The 20,610-nt window shown below is 50.6% G+C and overlaps 3 protein-coding genes and 2 pseudogenes across 5 annotated transcripts in view; all 5 read left to right on the top strand.

Moving 5' to 3' along the window:
* Nucleotides 1-208: 208 nt before the first annotated feature.
* Nucleotides 209-20,610, top strand: part of IDH3G (isocitrate dehydrogenase (NAD(+)) 3 non-catalytic subunit gamma) — a 71,102-nt gene continuing 50,700 nt past the window's right edge. For 2 of the 3 annotated variants that reach the window (XM_085899676.1, XM_085899675.1), the window contains exons 1-3: nucleotides 209-365; nucleotides 15,086-15,127; nucleotides 15,401-15,415. In XM_085899676.1, coding sequence (XP_085755802.1) covers nucleotides 282-365; nucleotides 15,086-15,127; nucleotides 15,401-15,415 — 141 coding nt within the window. In that variant the 5' untranslated portion in view covers nucleotides 209-281. The remainder of the gene's footprint in view (nucleotides 366-15,085; nucleotides 15,128-15,400; nucleotides 15,416-20,610) is intronic. The other variant, XM_085899677.1, reaches the window with a different exon arrangement.
* On the top strand, nucleotides 553-1,561 carry LOC147019302 (uncharacterized; the record flags this gene model as incomplete). Its single annotated transcript, XM_085899916.1, has 2 exons — nucleotides 553-559; nucleotides 732-1,561. Coding segments are annotated over exons 1-2 (837 nt in total), but the record flags the coding sequence as incomplete, so codon positions are not given.
* On the top strand, nucleotides 2,364-3,291 carry LOC147019301 (uncharacterized; the record flags this gene model as incomplete). The annotated part of the gene is made up of 4 exons (XM_085899914.1): nucleotides 2,364-2,632; nucleotides 2,747-2,934; nucleotides 3,040-3,082; nucleotides 3,150-3,291. Coding segments are annotated over 4 exons (642 nt in total), but the record flags the coding sequence as incomplete, so codon positions are not given.
* On the top strand, nucleotides 6,016-7,222 carry LOC147019300 (uncharacterized; annotated as a pseudogene).
* On the top strand, nucleotides 7,540-9,300 carry LOC147019299 (uncharacterized; annotated as a pseudogene).

The following is a 20,610-nucleotide window of genomic DNA, read 5'->3' as shown; positions in this document are numbered from 1 at the left end:
ACCCATAAATCCGGTGCGACTTCTTCCTCATCGCACCCTAACAGCGTCCAGTCTATGCACAACACCACATCGAGCAAAACCCCTCAGGCCCTCACCCATGACCGTTCAATACAATCATTCATTTAGATGTCGCGAATCCGCAGTGATGAATCGGAGCATACACCCTTTAAGGCAGCTATGTTTGTCCCACAAAATATCGCGAATCTCCAGGGTTGAATCGGAGCATACACCCTTTAAGGGCGCCGGTGTCGGCCCACAACGCGGCTTCCGGGTACTATCGCATGGTCACAATGATTGGGTCAAGCGTTTTGTCGCGAATTTCTTTCAGGCGTTCTCATGTTGATGCTCTCTTCGCGCCTTTAAAGGTACCTCAGTGATTTGGGTTAAGTGTTATTATGACCGCATGCTTTAAATGTAGTTTTTTTTTTTTTTCTCTGATCATCCATGCCGGGAGTCTCAATAAAATGTGTACAGGCAATTTAATATTTCAGAGAAAAGTAATTCAATAGATTGCACGTCCTCAGTTGGCTGTTATCCACAATGCAGTGCACAATGACAAGTTGGTATTTATTTCGATGCACTGTACAGTGTATACGATAGTGTATCGATTTTATTGGAACAGCACGTACATATCACTGGATCATAGAGAGTATTGTTGGTGGAAATTTTTCTATTCGCAGGTAACGATTAATAATCCCGAGCTGTATTTGCTCGTTGTGGGTGTTGTGTAGAGAGAGCGTCATCAGGCGTCCAGACGAACACAGTAGGGCACTCACTCACTCACCCACCCACCCGCTCTCACCCACTCTCACACTCACCCACCCACCCACTCTCACACTCACCCACCCACCCACTCTCACACTCACCCACCCACCCACTCTCACACTCACCCACCCACGCACTCTCACACTCACCCACCCACCCACTCTCACACTCACCCACCCACCCGCTCTCACATCTCACCCACCCACCCACCCAGACACTCACCCACCCACCCAGACACTCACTCACTCACCCACCCACCCACTCACCCACTCACCCACCCACCCACCCACCCACTCACTCACTCACTCACCCACCCACCCACCCACCCACCCCCTCACACTCACCCACCCACTCTCACACTCACCCTACACCACCCACACTTACTCCACCCACCCACACTCACCCACCCACACACTCTCTCACTCACTCACCCACCCACTCTCACACTCACCCACCCACACACTCTCACACTCACCCTCACCCACTCTCACACTCACTCTCACCCTCACCCACTCTCACACTCACACTCACCCTCACCCACTCTCACACTCACACTCACCCTCACCCACTCACACTCTCACACTCACCCACCCACCCACTCTCACACTCACCCACCCACCCACTCTCACACTCACCCACCCACCCACTCTCACACTCACCCACCACCCACTTCTCACACTCACCCACCCACCCACCCTCACACTCACCCACTCACCCACCCACCCTCACACTCACCCACCCACCCTCACACTCACCCACCCACCCACCCTCACACTCACCCACCCACCCTCACACTCACCCACCCACCCACTCACACTTCCACCCACCTGACCCACTCTCACACTCACATTTGACTCCACCCACCCAACTCTCACACTCACCCACCCACCCACTCTCACACTCACCCACCCACCTCCACTCCTCACACTCACTCCACCCACCCACTCTCACACTCACCATCATACCGACTTCACACTCACCCACCCACCCACTCCCTCACCCACCCACCCACTCTCACACTCACCTACTCCACCCACTCTCACACTCACTCCACCCACTCCACTTCCTCACACTCACCCACCCACTCCACTCTCTCATTTCACTCACCCACCCACCCACTTCTCACACTCACCCACACCCACCCACTCTCACACACTCACCCACCCACCCACTCTCACACTCACCTAACCCACCCACTCTCACACTCACACCCACCCCACCCACTCTCACACTCACCCACCCACCCACTCTCACACTCACCCACCCACCCACTTCTCACACTCACCCACCCACCACTCTCACACCCACCCACCCACCCACTTACTCACCAACCCACTCACTCACACTCACACTCCACCCACCCATTTCCTCACACTCACCCACCCACCCACTTCACACACTCACCCACCCACCCACATTCTCACACTCACCCACCCACCCACTCACACTCACACACACTCACTCCACCCACCCACCCACTCTTTCACCTACCCACCCACTCTCACACTCACCCACCCACCCACTCTCACACTCACCCACCCACCCACTCTCACACTCACCCACCCACCCACTCTCACACTCACCTCCACCTACCCACTCTCACACCCTCACCCACCCACCCACTCTCTCACTCACCCACCCACCCACTTACTCACACTCACCCACCCACCATCACACTCACCCACCCACCCTCACACTCACCCACCCACCCTCACACTCACCCACTCACCCACCCACCCTCACACTCAGACACCCACCCACCCTCACACTCACCCACCCACCCACCCTCACACTCACCCACTCACCCGCTCACCCATTCACCCATTCACTCACTCACTCACCCACCCACCTACTCACACTCACCCACCCTACCCACTTCCTCACACTCACCACCCACCCACTCTCACACTCACCCACCCACCCACTTTCACACTCACTCACTCCACCCACTTCACACTCACCCACCCACCCACTTCTCACACCACTCACCCACCCACCCACCCACCCACTTTCCTCACACTCACTCTCACACTCACACCCACCCACTCACACACACACTCACACTCACCCACCCACACTCACCCACTCCTACCCACTCTCACACTCACCCACCCACCCACTCTCACACTCACACCCACCTCCACCCACTCTCACACTCACCCTCACCCACTTCACACTCACCTCACCCACTCTCACACTACCCTCACCCACTCTCACTCACACTCATTTCCACCCACTTTTCACACTCACACTCACCCTCACCACTCACACTCTCACACTCACCCACCCACCCACTCTCACACTCACCCACCCACCCACTCTCACACTCCACCCACCCACTCTCACTTCACACTTCACCCACCACCCACTCTCACACTCACCCACCCACTCCACTCTCACACTTCACCCACCCACTCACCCTCACACTCACCCACCCACCCACTCACCCACACACTCACCCACCTACCCACCCACACACTCACCCACCCACACACTCACCCACCTACCCACCCACACACTCACCCACCCACTCACACACCCACACTCACCCTCACCCACTCTCACACTCACACCACCCTCACCCACTCACACTTCTCACACTCACCCACCCACCTCCTCTCACACTCACCCACTCCACCCACTTTCACACTCACCCACCCACCCACTCTCACACTCACCCACCCACCCACTCTCACACTCAATTACCCTCACCCACTCTCACACTCACACTCACCTCACCCACTTCCTCACACTCACACTCACCCCACCCACTCATCACACTCACACTCACCCCTCACCCACTCACACTTCCACACTCACCCACCCACCCACTCTCCTCACACTCACCTCACTCCACCCACTTCACACTCACCCACCCACCCACTCTCACTCACCCACCCACCCACTCTCACTCTCCCACCACCCACTCTCACACTCACCTACCACCCACTCTCACACTCACCCACCACCCACTCTCACACTCACCCACCCACCCACTCTCACACTACACCCACCCACCCACTCTCGACACTTCACCTCACTCCACCCACTTTCACACTCATTTACCCACCTACCCACTCTCACACTCACACTCACCTACCCACTTTCACACTCTCACACTTCACATTTACACTTTACCTCACCCACTCTTTCACACTCACACTCACCCCTCACCCACTCTCACACTCACACTCACCCTCACCCACTCTCACACTCACACTCACCTCACCCACTATTACCTCACACTCACCCACCCACCCACTCTCACACACTCACCCACCCACCTACTCTCACACTCACCCACCCACACCACTTCTCACACTCACCCACCCCACCCACTCTCACACTTTTTCACCCACCCACCCACTCACACACTAACTTACCCACTCACTTTTCACATTTCATTTACCCACCTACTTCCCTCACACTCACTCCACCCACCCACTCTCACACTCACCCACCCACCTACTTCACACTCACCACCCACCCACTTCTCACACTCACCTACCCACCCACTCTCACACCTCCCACCCACCCACTTTCACACTCACCCACCCACCCACCCACCTAACTCACCCACCTACTCCACCCACCCACTCTCACACTCACCCACCCACTCCACTTTCACACTCACCTTACTTCACCCACCTGTTCACTCTCACACTCACCCACCCACCCACTCTCTCATCCACTCACCCACCCACTCTCTCACCCACTCACCCACCCACCCACTCTCTCATCCACTCACCCACCCACTCTCTCATCCACTCACCCACCCACTCTCTCATCCACTCACCCACCCACCCACCTTCTCACCCACTCACCCACCCACCCACTCTCTCACTCACCTACCCACCTACTCTCACACTCACCCACCCAACACCCACTCTCACACTCACCTCACCCACCCACCCTCTCACCTCACCCACCCACCCACTCTCTCACTCACCCACCCACCCACTCACACTCTCACCCACCCAGCTTTCACACTCACCCACCCACCCACTTTTCACACTTCACCCACCCACCCACTTTCACACTCACCCACCCACCCACCTCACTCACCCACCCACCTCACTTCTCACACTCACCCACTCACCCACTCTCACACACACCCACACCCACCCACTCACTCACCCACTCACACTCACCCACTCTAACTCACCCACTCTCTCTCAGCCACTCACACTCACCCACTCACACTCACCCACTCTCACTCACCCACTCACACTCACCCACTCTCACTCACCCACTCTCACTCACCCACCCACACCCACTCCACTCACACTCACCCACCCACCCACTCTCACACTCACCCAGCCACTCACTCACTCACTCACTCACCCACTCACTCACCTACCCACCCACTCATTCACCTACCCACCCACTCATTCACCTACCCACCCACTCATTCACCCACCCACCCACTCATTCACTCACACTCACCCACCCATACTTTACCCACGACCCACTCTCACACACTCACCCACCCACCCACTTCACACTCACCCACACCCACCCACTCTCACACACCCACTCTAACTCACCCACCTACCCACCCACTCTCACTCACCCACTCACACTCACCCACTCTCACTCACCCACACCCTATCTCACCTCACACTCGCTCACCCACTTCACCCACTCTCACACTCACACTCACACTCACTCCACCTACTCACATTTTCTCACACTCACCCACTCACCCACTCACACTCACACTCACCCACTCACCCACCCACACTCACACTCACCCACCACCCACTCACCCACTCTTCACCCCCTCTCACCCACCCACCCACCCACTCTCACACTCACCCACACTCAACACCCACCTCTCACACTCACACCCACCCACCCACTCTCTCATCCACCCACCCACTCTCTCATCCACTCACCCACCCACCCACTTCTCACACTCACCACCCACCACCACTCTCACACTCACACTCACCTACTCACCCACCTACTCACACACTCATACACTCACCCTCACCCACTTCTCACACTCACCTACTCTTGACTACCTACCTCCACCCACTTCTCACACACTCACCCACCCACCCACTTCACACTCACCCACCCACCCACTCTCACACTCACCCACCCTAATTACCCACTCTCTCTCCTCCACCCACCACCCACTCACCCACTCACCCACCACCCACTCACCCACCACCCACTCACCCACCACCCACTCACCCACTCACCTACCCACTCACTCTCACATTTCACCCACCCACCCACTTCACACTCACCCACACCCACCCACTCTCACACTCACCCACCCACCCACTCTCACACTCACCCACCCACCCACTTTCACACTCACCCACCCACCCACTCACACTCTCACACTCACCTCACCCACTCACACTCTCACACTCACCCTACCCACCTACTCTCACACTCACCCACCCACCCACTCTCACACTCACCCACCTGATCACTCTCCCACTCACTCACCCACCCACTCTCCCACTCACCCACCCACCCACTCACTCACTCCACCACCCACCCACTTCACACTCACCCACCTCACACCCACTCTCACACTCACATTTCACCACCCACTCACACTCACCCACCCACCCACTTCACACTCACCCACCCACCGCCATTCTCACACTCACACCCACCTCACACCCACTCTCACACTCACCCACCCACCCACTCTCACACTCACCCACCCACCCACTTCACACTCACCTACTCACACCCACTCTCACACTCACCCACCCACCCACCCATCCACTCACTCACCCACTCACCTACTCGCTCACTCACCCCACCCCACCCACTTTCACACTCACCCACCCCACCCACTCTCACACTCACCCACACCCACCCACTCTCACACTACCCACCCACCCACTCTCACACTCACCACCCACCCACTTCTCACACTCACACACCACCCACTCACACGCTCACCCACACACTCACCCACCCACCCACTTCTCACACTCACCCACCCACCCACTCACACTCAACCACCCACCCACTCACCCACCCACCCACCATCTCACTCACCCATCCACCCACCATCTCACTCACCCACCCACCCACCATCTCACTCACCCACCCACCCACCATCTCACTCACTCACCCACCCACCCACCATCTCACTCACTCACCCACCCACCCACTCTCACACTCACCCACCCACCCACACACACACTCACCCACCCACCCACTCTCACACTCACCCACCCACCCACTCACACTCAACCACCCACACTCTCACCTCACCCACACGCACCCACTCTCACACTCACCCACCCCCCCACCCCCCCACCCTCACACTCACCCACCCACCCACTCTCACACTCACCCACCCACCCACTCTCACACTCACCCCACTCACTCTCACACTCCCCACTCACTCTCACACTCACCCTCACACTCACACTCACACTCACTCTCACACTCTCCCCACTCTCACACTCACCCACCCACCCACTCTCACCCTCACCCACCCACCCACTCTCACTCACCCACTCTCACCCACCCACTCTCACTCACCCACCTACTCACTCACACACTCACCACCCACCCACTCTCACACTTCACCCACCCACACCCACACTACTCACCCACCCACCCAACTACTCACCCACCCACCCAACTACTCACCCACCCACCCACTCTTGCACACTCACCCACCCACCCACTCTCACACTACCCACCCACTCACTCTCACTCACCCACCACCTATTTCCACTCTCTCACACTTCACCCACCACCCACTCTCACACTTCACCCACCACCCACTCTCACACTCACCCACCACACCCACTCTCACACTCCACCCACCCCACCCACTCTCACACTCACCTCCACCCACCCACTTCACACTCACCCACCCACCCACTCTCACACTCACCCACCCACCCACTCTCACACTCACACTCACCCTCACCCACTCACACTACCTCACACTCACCCTCACCCACTCACACTCTTTCACACTCACCCACCCACCCTCTCACACTCTCACCCACCCACCCTCTCACATTCACACTCACCCACCCACCCTCTCACACTCTCACCCACCCACCCTCTCACACTCTCACCCACCCACCCACTCTCACACTCACCCACCCACCCACTCTCACACTCCCCCCCCCACCCACTCTCACACCCGCCCACCCACCCTCTCTCACTCTCACCCACCCACCCCCTCTCACACTCACCCTCCCACCCACTCTCACCTCACCCACCACCCACTCTCTCACCTCACCCACCCACTCTGCCATTCTCACACTCACACTCCACACTCACCCACCCACCCACTTCTCACACTCACTCCACCCACCCACTCTCACACTCACCCCCTAACCCCTCTCACACTCACCCACTCACACACACCCACTCTCACCCACCCACCCACACTCAGTCACCCACTCACACTCACCCACTCTCACACTCACCCACCCACCCACACCATCACTCACCCACCCACACACTCACCCACCCACCCACTCACACACTCACCCACCCACCCACTCTCGCCACTCACCACACCCACCCACTCTCACACTCACCCACCCACCCACTCTCACACTCACCCACCCACACTCACTTCACACTCTCACCCACCGCTCCCACCCACCCACACTCACCCACCCACCCACTCTCCCACTCACCCACCCACCCACTCTCTCACCTCACCCACCCACCCACTCTCTCACCTCACCCACCCACCCACCACTCACTAACACCACCCACCCACTCTCACACCCACACCCACCCACACCCACCACACTTCACCCACCCACTCTCACCCGCCCACTCGCTCACCCGCCCACCCGCTCGCTCGCCCGCCCACCCGCTCGCTCGCCCGCCCACCCGCTCGCTCGCCCGCCCACCCGCTCGCTCGCCCACCCGCTCGCTCGCCCACCCACTCGCTCGCCCACCCACTCGCTCGCCCACCCACTCGCTCACCCACCCACTCGCTCGCCCACCCACTCGCTCACCCACCCACTCGCCCACGCACCCACGCACTCGACGAGTCTGCAAAAACAAATGATGTCGATTTTTATTATTATTTGTAGATGTAATATATTTCACTGTAATTATACCACAGTACCACCGATCGGTGTGCTCACTAAATTGCCCACCTGTCAACATTACACCTGATGGAGAACAGGTGACAAGGTGAGCCGAGACTGCTGGGGGAGTCTCTGTAAAATTGCATTGACTTGTCTTGTCCTGACTTTGAACTGAACGATACAAACACTTTAAAAGTGTTCTGATTGGTTCTTGACATCACACCTGTCAAGTCTCGCACCCTGGGCGTGAGAATTGTGCACTTTGCCCAAGTGTCACACTCGCACACAACTTGTCAGATATTGTCACAAATCACCTTCGTATTTTGTGCAGAAAAATTTTGTATACCTGTCCACTATAATGCCACGCTTGATCAGTTTTTGCACATTTACCAAAGGTTTTGGTTACCTGAATGCCACCTGTGACCCCCTGACAAAGCAGCCAGCATCCCTTGGAGAAAGCCATATGATTGGCTGCAACTAAAAATGTTCAACACTTGACGTAGACTGTTACAAAAAGTCGATAAAGGGACACGACTCCTCCGAGACGTAAACATGTGCGGCCACCTGAGCGGCCAGAATGTTTGCTGAAAATAATAAAGGCTGCACCTTCTCTTGTGAGGTGGAAGATTATATATATATATATATATATATATATATATATATATATATATATATATATATATATATATATATATATATATATATATATATATATATTGTTACAGCTGTGGAAATTTGCAATCCACCAGAAAGGTCCTCAGGTTAGATACATCGATAAGTTCATGTGTAGTTCGTCCACACCTGTTGTTTATAGGGAATATGTGTGATTCATCCGGGCTGCGACGCTTTGAGTTAGCCATTTTTCTTTCTCTATCGTTATTTTGGACCAATAATCCCCCAACAACTCAAACACCTCCACCTTCGCCTCTTTACCTCCACAACTCCACCCTGCAAACATCGCTTCACCGCCATTCCCAAACGACGCCCGCCAACAACCAAACGACCACAGCAAACCCCCCACCACCTTCGCCTTTCTCCTTCTACAACCATCAACCACATCACCTGCCAACACCGAATGTCGTGCTGTCCAGGGCCCATTCGGTGATTGTTGCCGAACGCGTCGAGCCGCGAGTACAAATGGATGCCTTTACGGGAGAGGAAATCGGGTCAGGGGAGGCTCATGCCCCCCTTTTCTCCGTCCAATGGGCGAGCATCGGGCAGTGTGGCCCCACCCCCAAGCGCGATACATGTGGACTCCTTGTAGGAGGAAATTCGGATCAGGAGAGGCTCACGCCCCTTTTTGCCCGACCAATGGCTAAACGTCGGGTGGCGTGGCCCCGCCTCCAAGCGCGTTTTGATCTGTGAATTAGCATACACGCTCCTCCCCTGGTCTATAAAGACGCGAGCACAAGGCGACTCGCGTGTGCTGTGCTGGCGGGCTGGTCGAGTGAAGATGGAGGTCCTCGTTGAGGTTGCGGAGGTCGTGGTCGAAGTCGTGGAGTCTGAGTCGTGTGTTTGCGGGGATCGGACGGCGAAGGGGACGAAGCTCGGAGTTGAGGTCGAGGGACGAGTCGCGGAGTGAAGCAGGGACGCGGAAGAGGGCTCGGGGCGAGAGTTCGCCGGAGTCGGTCCCAAGGCCTCGCTAGCGGGACGGAGCATCCGCCATTCCCCTCTCTCCATTCCGAGCATCAACCATTCCCCCCCATCTGCGCTGAGATAGCGCCGGAAACCCGGTCCGTTCCCCACCCCAACCGTGGTGTCGAACGACCAACACGTGCCCGCGCAACGCACGCCTAAAGGAGCTCACCAACCATGCCAGGGGCACAGAGTCAGGCACGTTACGCTGACATTGCGGCTTGCCCGCCATCGCGCCACGAGGGCGCGGGTAAGACCCCTTCGGTCTCGTGGACCTGGCCGCTCACCCAGGTCCCACGTACATTTGGTCCATGGACCTGTCTGCCCCCTTGCCTGTGAGAGTGGCTTTTATTTGCCTTTTGTGTAAATGTGTGTGTGGCGCCAGTCTTTTAAGTAAACCTGAATAAGTGCTTGTAAATTGCTTTATTCGGTTGTAGCTCTGCGTTGCTTTTATTGCTTTGACTGTTATATGTGCATTCTTAGTGTGTGTGTGTGTGTGTGTGTGTGTGTGTGTGTGTGTGTGTGTGTGTGTGTGTGTGTGTGTGTGTGTGTGTGTGTGTGTGTGTGTGTGTGTGTGTGTGTGACATAAAAGTGCTTGTTAAATTGGGACCTGTTTCGTTGTGTCCTTTCCTTTGTTTGAAAGTGCCATCTTGCATCACGGAAGGGATTGGTCGTGGGTTTCGACACCCAGCAAGTAATCTGAACCGTTGAGGTCGGCGATAACTCCGCTTGGTTATCCCCTTAGCACGGAACGAATGTAGGTAATTTGGTCACGGTAAAACGGTCACAAGGTAATTTGTTCACAGTAATTCGGTCACGGTATTATTATTATTATTATTATTATTATTATTATTATTATTATTATTATTATCTTGCCAAAACGAAGTTTTTGCAAGATATGTTGGTCAGCTTGTATGTGTTTCTTTGTTTGTTTGTTTGTTTGTTTGTCTGTAATCACGTATAAAAAATTCTGCAGAGCACAGTTACCATTGGAAATTTTTTTAACTTCGCATATCAGAGGCCTATAGAGGTCCCTTTCAGTGCGCAAAATTTTGAAGGTCAAAGGTCAAGGTCACTTTGTCGCAAATCAGGGGAGTCGACGAAACCCTTATTTTTTGAGTAATTTTGATCGGATCGTCTTCAAACTTCATGGGAATATAGTTCATGGTCTGGTGCTCAGCTGATTAATTTTTGGTGGCGATTGGCCTTGACCTTCATGGTTAGCGCCTGAGGTCAAACATATTTGACCCCAAGGTCAAATTTTCAAGTTTTAGGAACCATATAGTGTAGTACCTCAAATTGAACACCTCGATGAGTGCTTTCTAGATATGTCAAGCTTGAGACATCATGACGTCATTTGGTGACGTTATGAGGCAAACGCATATTTTTCATGGTTACTCTGTAGAACGATTCTCATCGGAATCTCTCATAGGCAGATATTCCTCAAGGAGTCGCTCCTGGTGGATAGCAGCTCTGTTCACCTCAGTGTGAGCTTAAAGAAGTCACACGTGGTCACCTTTTGGCAAGATTCGGGTCACCCTGCGGGTGACATTGTTTTTTTTTTTATTATTATTATTTATTATTCACTGCATTTAAAGCCAGTAAGGCCCAAGAGCAGTAATAAACATTTTCATTTCATGGCCGGCGAATCTTGTTGGCATAATGACGTATTGACCAAGTTTACTGACTACTATAATGGAATCGGAATTTAAAAGTTGAGAGAGACAGAATCGATTCCATTATAGGAGTCAGTAAACTTGGTCAATACGTCATTATGCCAACAAGATTCGCCGGCCATGAAATGAAAATGTTTATTACTGCTCTTGGGCCTTACTGGCCTTAAATGCAGTGAATAATGAATAATATTACCGTGACCAAATTACCTTGTGACCGTTTTACCGTGACCAAATTACGGCGCCCCCACGGAACGAGCCGCTTAAGCGGTTCGTGTCCGGAGCTGACCTGCGGCGTGGTACAACTCCTCGGTACGCTACCCGCGCGGGTACTTGGGTATATCGACATTCGGCGATTCACCCTATTTCGCGCGGGTGGAATGCGGACTGGGTTGTGGTGAGGTTAAACCCCCACCCGTGACTGGCTCCTGGCGGTAGTTCCAGGAGGGTCACGACTGAATTGTCCGTCCGGTGGGCGACGCGGCTGCTATTAGAGTTACGCCGCTGATCGCACGCCAGGCGGGCCAGAATTCGTAACAATATCTATGTATGTATATGTATATATATCAGACAGCTCCGCACCGAATCAAAAAGCTGAGAGGTTCCGCCTGCCCCCAAAACAACACAAATTCTGCTCCAAACTTGAGATGTAAAAAGTGAGTTGGAGCACAGGGGAAGAGACCATCCTCTCTTGCAGAACATATTCTGTGCATGAGGCAAGGGTACACACAAAAAAGGGAAAAATTTTGAGGATCAAATGAAGACTTAAAGATCCATAAACAATCACCTCAAATTGTGTCAGTCAATTGTCTGGCTCACTCGAGGTCGTTGGTCGATCTGGTTCACTCTGGGCCATCAGTTGGTCTGGCTCGCTTGAGGTCGTCGGTCGGTCTGGCTCGCTCGAGGTAGTCTTGACTCGTCCGGGGTCGTCGGTCTGTTTGGCTCGGGTTTGTTGGTCTGGGGGTTTGTTGGTGGTGGTTGTTGTTTGCATCATTCTGATTCAGGGAAATGACAGTTGTTTGAAATAAATTGACAGAGTTGTCAGAGTCAGATAAAATTGTAGGCTGGCCATGGCTGTGATGTCAGAGCAACAATGCAGCAGGGCTTTGTCCTTGAAACGTAATCCTGCAAAAACAAAAGTGGATACTTTGAGCCCAGGGAGGACTCGATTCCACCTTTGCAACCTGCAAATGAAGATTCGAACATTACGGGTCTATAGTCTGATTGGTTGATGCAAAGGTCACGCACTAACCTTTGAGCTGTCTTGTCTGAGTTTGATTCCACACCCAACTATAAACTGTCAGATTGGTGCTTCACAGGCAGGGTGTTTGCACATCAGAAAGTGTGATATTCCTTGGATGGACATTAAGTTGGATATCCTGACTTCTAGCATTAGTTGATGGATGTTAAAGATCCAATGGTGTATTCTGTGAAGAGTAGGTGGGTATCACGCACACCCTGAATAAATTACAAATTTGTGCCCAATTCGCCTTCAGTTGAATGTCAGCCCTGGCCAACTAGTTCGTGAAAGTTGAACCCAAAAACCTTCCTTTGCTAACCCCACGCGAAGGTGGTAATAATTGGGGTCGTGTAATAAGTTGTAGACAAAGTTGATCTATATACACTACTCGTGTCATTGTGGAAATTCTCCTTGCAAGAACTCTACATTATTATCCAGTTTTTTTTCTCAAGATATTTGTTGTTTTGTGCACCATATTTATCCCCACGCTTTAAAAACAATGGGGGGGGGGATATTGTCATCAGCTCTGTATGGCGTCTGTCTGTCATGCCATCTCCTCCTAACCTAAACGGTTGCGTAGAAATTCACCAAACGTGCTCGTTATGGTCATCACATGGCACAAAGATGCAAGAGCAGTAAAATTTCTGGTCCTGCCCCCCTGGGCCCTGGGATGGGGTTAAAAGGTCAAACACCAAAAAAAAGAAGCAATTTCGGGCACATTTTAAACCTTTTTTTTTGAAATTTTGTATATATAATCAACGTTGAGGGAGGCATGAAATCTGAAACAATTTTTGGGGGATTTGACGCCCGGATCATGCCTCAGGGGGTGGGGACTTGAGGTCACATTGGATGAAAACAGAAGATTTTTAGAACTCAAAATATGATGTTGGGTCATTCCTGGTGGAACTTTTTGCAATCTTTCATCTTCTGCTTTCGGTGGGAAGCGTGGAGATTTGCAATGGCGCGCCATCAACTTTGCTCTAGGTTTAAAGACGTTTTGTGCAGAAAAGGCAGTCAAATGTAATTTTGAATAAGCATTCCGAAATGGCCCACGTTTCAACATTTGAAGTCTCGCATTCCAAAATGTCCTGCCGGGGAATACCCCAGACCTCTCACCACTCACAACACCGCCACTGTCCCAGCAGACAAACTCCCTTTGCTTGCCAAGTTACCACTTCAGTCTCGTGCTAGAAAAGTTACAAAGGAAAGATTTATAATCTTTTTTTTTTCAATTTTTATGCCTCCGCTGACAAAGTACCTGGAGGCATTATATTTTTGGGCCGTCCGTCCGTTCATCCGTCCGTCCGTGATCGGTTTTCGCTACCACGATAACTTAAGAATGGCTGAAGGGATCCAAGTCAAACTTGGAGCAAGGATTTATAATGATGCAAAGATGAACTGATTAGATTTCGACATCAAGATGTCAGAGGTCATGTCAGGTAAAAATGTGATTGTTCAGAGTGGCTGAAGGGATTTAAATCAAACTTGGTGCAAGTATGTACTGTATAATGATGTAATAACGTGGGTCGCGACATCGAAGAGTGCCGTTCTAGTTTCCTTAAGCAATGTGTCTTAACGTGAGTTTTCAATCAGAATGATGTGCTCCCAACATTCAGTCTACACCATCATATTTTATTATATTATTCTCTGAACAAACGTTGAGACATGTGACTTGTTTAATCTCATACTGAACATCATGACTCGTGTTTGTATTGCAGAGGACGTGTCTGAATCTTCAAAAAAACATCACTTCTTCTCTGGTGGGTTATTTTTCCTGATATTTTTGATTCTTGCAAAGTTAGCATCATCTCCACAGCTGTCAAAATTGAGCATGAGATGATGTGCAGTTCAGGTCTATGATTGCGGTTGCGCCATGGGTCGGATCACATTCATAAAGAAATGCACACTTAACTGTGAGGTTACATTGTATCTCCCAAAAGGACAGGTGATGTTGGTTTGGAGTATGCTTTGACTTGGTTTAACTTTGATTCCTTCTGTTTTTTTTTTTTTTTCCATTTTCTTCATCTTCCCAGCAACACACTTCCATTGTGAGTACTCGATGTGAGAAGCAGTGCAACGTGTCTGTGCATTCTTGCTTGTGGACCATTTTGCTGTTCTGATTTGAACAGTCAGTGCTTCCCCCCTTCCCCCTCGCTCCGCAACGCTTGCAGGCCAAATTTTGCCTTTTTATTGCTTTCTGTTAATGTTGATGTTGGCTTTGCACGTAGCTCAAGTCGTCGGCATTTGAAGCGATGTCACGTTTGACGTTGCTTTGAAAGTCTTGCTTAGATAAACATGCTGTGCCGACCCGTTGCTTCGCTGACGTCTTTTATCAAAAGACAACATGTTGTACTTCGCAAACATGTTGCATGTCCATTTGGGAGTCTCAATGACGTTGTAACATGAAGTGAAATGTGGGAGGATATTTTACAACACTTACCTTGTTGCTGCTCTCGAATTTTTGTTGCAAGCAAATCGATTGTTACCTCTGCCACCGAAGGTGAAGGAGGTTATGTTTTCACCCCTTTCTGTTGGGTCGCCGAAATCTGTGACCCTTATTGTCAGTAATTCTGTCTGTCTGTTTGGATGTTTGTTCGTTTGTCATCAGCATAATTGGTCGTAAGCGTGGGCCGATTTTGACCAAACTCTGGTGGTAGGTACATCTTATGACCTAGTGCTTTGGAAATTGTGATGGTTGCTCGGGACGCTTTGGTTCCCAAGCAACAACCAAAAAAACCTTCAAAATCGGTACCATTCACGTGAAATCAATTCCGAAAGCCATTATCCCATGTAGGGTTATAAAATTTGGCACGAATGATCTACAGGTGATGCTCTATCAAATATATTCCGGTTTTTGTGATATATGGAATACTTTACTCGCAGCGCCCCCTACAATTAGGGTATGCACGAAAATTGGCGAAAATTGAAGGCCCCCTCGCGACCAGGTGAGTGCATCGATACGAATGAAACTTTGCAGGTTCATGGTACTCAACGAGTACTACAACTTTGCCCCAGGACATATTGACCGATTTCACGCCAAATGCTACTCCTCCTCGGGTTATGGTCGGGTGGTCATGAAAATTCACACCAATCGTCTGGAATACATTGTGCACAAACGATCGAGCCGGATTTTCGATTTAGATCTTTGTTCACCCACAGCACCCCCTCGAACTTTGGGGATTTCCGATTTCAAACCGCATTTTCGGTACTTTTCATTCAAATGGATAGCGAGTAGTTATCAGTCGATGGAACTGGATGACATTTGATATGCATAATATTAAAGTGATTCCCTATCTGCTATATGACATCCATTTTGCTCTATGTCTTCCAGTTTCCATGCTCAGCGACCCATCGCCGCCAACCGGCTTGTCTGTCTGTTTGTTTGTGTACAGGATATCTCAAAAAGTTGTGGACAGGTTCAGTGGATGACGCGAACGAATTGATTAGATTTTGGTGAAGATCTGATCCGGATCCGACTACGAGAATTTTTCGTGATTTTTCACCATTGAGAGATAGGGCTCGAAAATGATTTATAGCACGATATTTCTCAAAAATGTATTGGGCCCCGATATGTTCTTGTGGATCAGGCATTGCATGGTGGAGGTATGCGCTCTACCGAGTGCTCTTCTCGTTTGCTTTGCAACGATACCATTTTCATTATTTTTTGACTGAACAGCAGAAACCCTTTAGAATGAAGCAGGACAGACGGGCTGACGCTGAGCTTCTTTAGTAAAGGTATCTTTTGACTTTTTGCTTTAAATTTTAACACTAAAGTTAAAATACACATTGTAAACTGCTGATGACTGCAACATATGCTTCAATATCCTGCACATTATTTGTTTTAACTCTTCACTGGAGGAACTATTGTTTTTTTTTTGTTTGTTTTTGTCCATCCCACCTGTCGTTTTTTAAAACTTTTTTTTTTTCTCTCCACACACCCTTTAACAACTTCACCCGAAACTTGGTACATGGCTTTATTATGATAAGTTACACAAGTTCGAGTTTCAGGGCTTTTCGTCAATTTCTCAGTGTTATGCCCTTTTTGGATTTCGAAAATATCACATCGGTAGGGGACATTATTGCAAAGCAATTGTTGCTCATTAATCTTGCTGCTGCTCGAGCTTTGCACGCCATTTTAAAATTTTGTTCCATAGAGTACATTGAGCTCTGCTGTTTCATTTTAGGCTATATGTTTGTGCTTGGCCACAGCCTGATTTACCTGGCTTGTTATATGGAATTGATGAAAATAATTCCCTCATTTTTGTTTGTAAAGATACAAGCTTTCATCTTTAGTGTACACAGCCTGAAATTCTGGTATCCACCATTTGGAATCGAGAGGAGGTGGAATCGAATTTCGTCATTCGGATGTAATGGTGGAAGGTCTTTGAGCGTGTGACGATCGTGGGAGAATTTTTGTTTTGCTCTTTCCAGGTCAAAGTGTCTTTTCACAGAATCATGGCTTATGGTTGTAAGCCATAGGTACCAGAAGACCACGGGCAGTGGGAAAGGTTATTCTTTCAATGTCTTCCCATCGGTAGTTGAGCAGGCAATAGGTGAATAGTTTTGAACGAAACGGTCTCATTACTGCTGGGTAGAGTCTCCGGTAGACCATGTTGACTGCACTAGGTGCTTTGTCACTCGAGTTGTACTGCAGCTTAAATCCTTTACTTCATCCAACTCAATAAATATGGAATAGTGGTCAACTACTATCAGGTCTGTCTTAACATCAAACTGGACCAGGTCTGTCCCAATTTCACTCCAAGGTAGATTGGGTGTCTGGGTTGGTTTCAGTGGCTCAGCAGGCAGGTGATTTTGATAGAGCAAACTGTTCAGAACTGTTCTAAGTGATAAGACTATGTCCACATTCATGGAGGGCCATTGTAGAACCTCCCTAACTCATTGCTTGCACTTGATTATTCCGAGATGAGTTTTGTGAATCTGGCTCAGCATGCGGGGCTTCACAGTAGGTGGTACGATGATCCGCATGCCTTTGTATAGGATACCATCAACAACCGAAAGTTGACCGAGTGATGCACCTTGCCTGGCATCTGGCCATTGATCAAGAATCGTGGACTGAAATTGACTGAGTTCTGACTGACTAGCTTTTTGAAGATCAGCATACCTCTCATCAGTGACAGATAGAAAGTCCCACATTGAAATATGCTCCAAGTTGTCCAGTTCCGAACGAGTATCTTGCAGATAGGCTCAAGAAAGCATTTCCACGAGCTGCATATCCTCCTCTCCTCTGTACTGAACGTTGAGATCATGCCATTGCAATCATAGCCTCTGTAGTCTCTTCACTGTAGTCTCTTCGGAGCGATTGCTTCCTAGCAATCATTTCCAGAGGTTTATGGTAATTGTAGATGGTGACTTTTCCCAAAGATATAACAGTGGATCTTTGCAGGCATGGATTATGGACAGCATCTCTTGTATTTGTGCATACCTTGTCGCCGTAGCCATCAGAGCCCTGGAGCAGTAAGCGACGAGTCGGTTATCTTGGACTTGTTATCCACTTTGGCTAGCATCACAGTGAATCTCGACTGGTTTTTTGACATCGAAGTATGCAAGAACAGGTGGATAACAGCAAACTTCCTTTGGTCTCTCAAATGCTCTGGCTTGAGCCAGTTGCCATTGATTCTCAACATCCAATGTCAGTAGCTTTCGGTGTGGAGCTATCTCTTCACTCAAACGAGGGAAGAACTTGACAAATACGTGATAAATGCTTCACAGCTGCATCCTTGTCAGTCGGCGCTTGTATACTGTGAACTTTTTCTGTTTTGGCCGAATCAAGAGATTGTCTACGTACTGTACCCATGACTGGTGGATTTTACACGTCTGCAGATTCAACTTCAGATTGCAGTTTGTTGCTATCTCGATGACTTGTTTCAGGATTCGATCACATAGCTCCACCTCTGGACCAGCTGCAAGACTGCCATTGATGATCACGAATGCTCCATCCATGCCTTAAATCATCTGGTCCAAAATCCTCTGAAAAATTTTCAGGTGCACATTTCATTCAAAGGGAAGGCGAAGCCTCCTGTACCTACCAAATGGTGTGTTGAAACGTGTCAGATAGGATGATTCCTCATGTAGTTTTGAAGGAAACCTGACTTTCCATCAAGCACTGAGAACACCTTGGCATTAGGTATACGTACTTGCAAGGACTTCCTGAACAGTTTGCATGAGATGGTGTTCCGTCTTTATGATCTTCTTCAGATTGATGGATTAAGACATCAGTTTTTCATATCTAAGAGATGCTGCCATTGAACTGACCCATTCAGTTGGTGTGTCAACTTTGGCAATGTACCTTCCCTCGTCGGCTTTTAATATGTGGCAAGAGGGAAGCTGGTTGTCAACGAGAAGCGTGCACTAATCCCTTCGCACCAGATTGCAATTTATTTGTATACATGCCTGGCAGAGTTCCAATAGTTCGCACGAGATCTGGATATTCCTTCAGTTCAGTAAGAACGTCACAAGTGTCCAGTTCAGTAAGAACGTCACAAGTGTCCAGTTCAGTTACAAAGGAATTGAGTTTCATGATCAGACTCAGAAGTTCAGCTGTATCTCCAGATATTTTTTTTTCCTGTTTGTGAGCTTTTGGGGTTTTATTCTGTAAATTGAGTTGCTTCACAATACCTTGGCTAATTGACGGAGTTCGCCAGTGTGAGTGAGATTCCGGGTAATCAGATTGTGTCATTGTGTTGCAGCGAGCTGCAGTATCGATCCTGAACTTGCTGCTTTCTTGATAGCAAGAGAGCCTGCCTCCATTTATGAGGATGGGAGGGGAGGGGAGGGAGATGAGGGAATATGGGAGGGAGATGAGATGAGAAGAGGGGAGGAAGATGAGATGAGACAAAACGAGACGAGGGAGAGGAGGGAAGGGAGATGAAATGAGACAAGACAGGAGGGGAGAAGATATGAGAGGAGGGGAGAAGATATGAGACGAGGGAGGAAGGGAGGGAGATGAGACGAAAGGAGGGAAGAGCGGAGGGAAATGAGATGAGACGAGGGAGGAGGGGAGGGAGATGAAATGAGACGAGGGAAGAGGGGAGGGGAGGGGAGGGGAGGGGAGGGAGAAGGGAGAGGATGTGGAGAGGTTCTGCAGTATGCTGAGCTGCATAATTTTCCAATTGGCTTCATCTATACTAATGTAGTCGGTTGTGTTGGCAGTCGCACTGTCCAGCTGAGTTTCAACCGAATGAACCAAAGCATGTTGACGGCAAGCTGCAAGCCAATGGTTCGG

This window comes from Eptatretus burgeri, chromosome 10 (genome assembly GCF_056783735.1).
Source record: "Eptatretus burgeri isolate ZD-2024b chromosome 10, Ebu_testis_v1, whole genome shotgun sequence".
Classification (NCBI taxonomy): Eukaryota; Metazoa; Chordata; class Myxini; order Myxiniformes; family Myxinidae; genus Eptatretus; species Eptatretus burgeri.
Note: the sequence above shows the minus strand (reverse complement) of the source record. Positions and strands in the feature narration are given on the sequence as shown.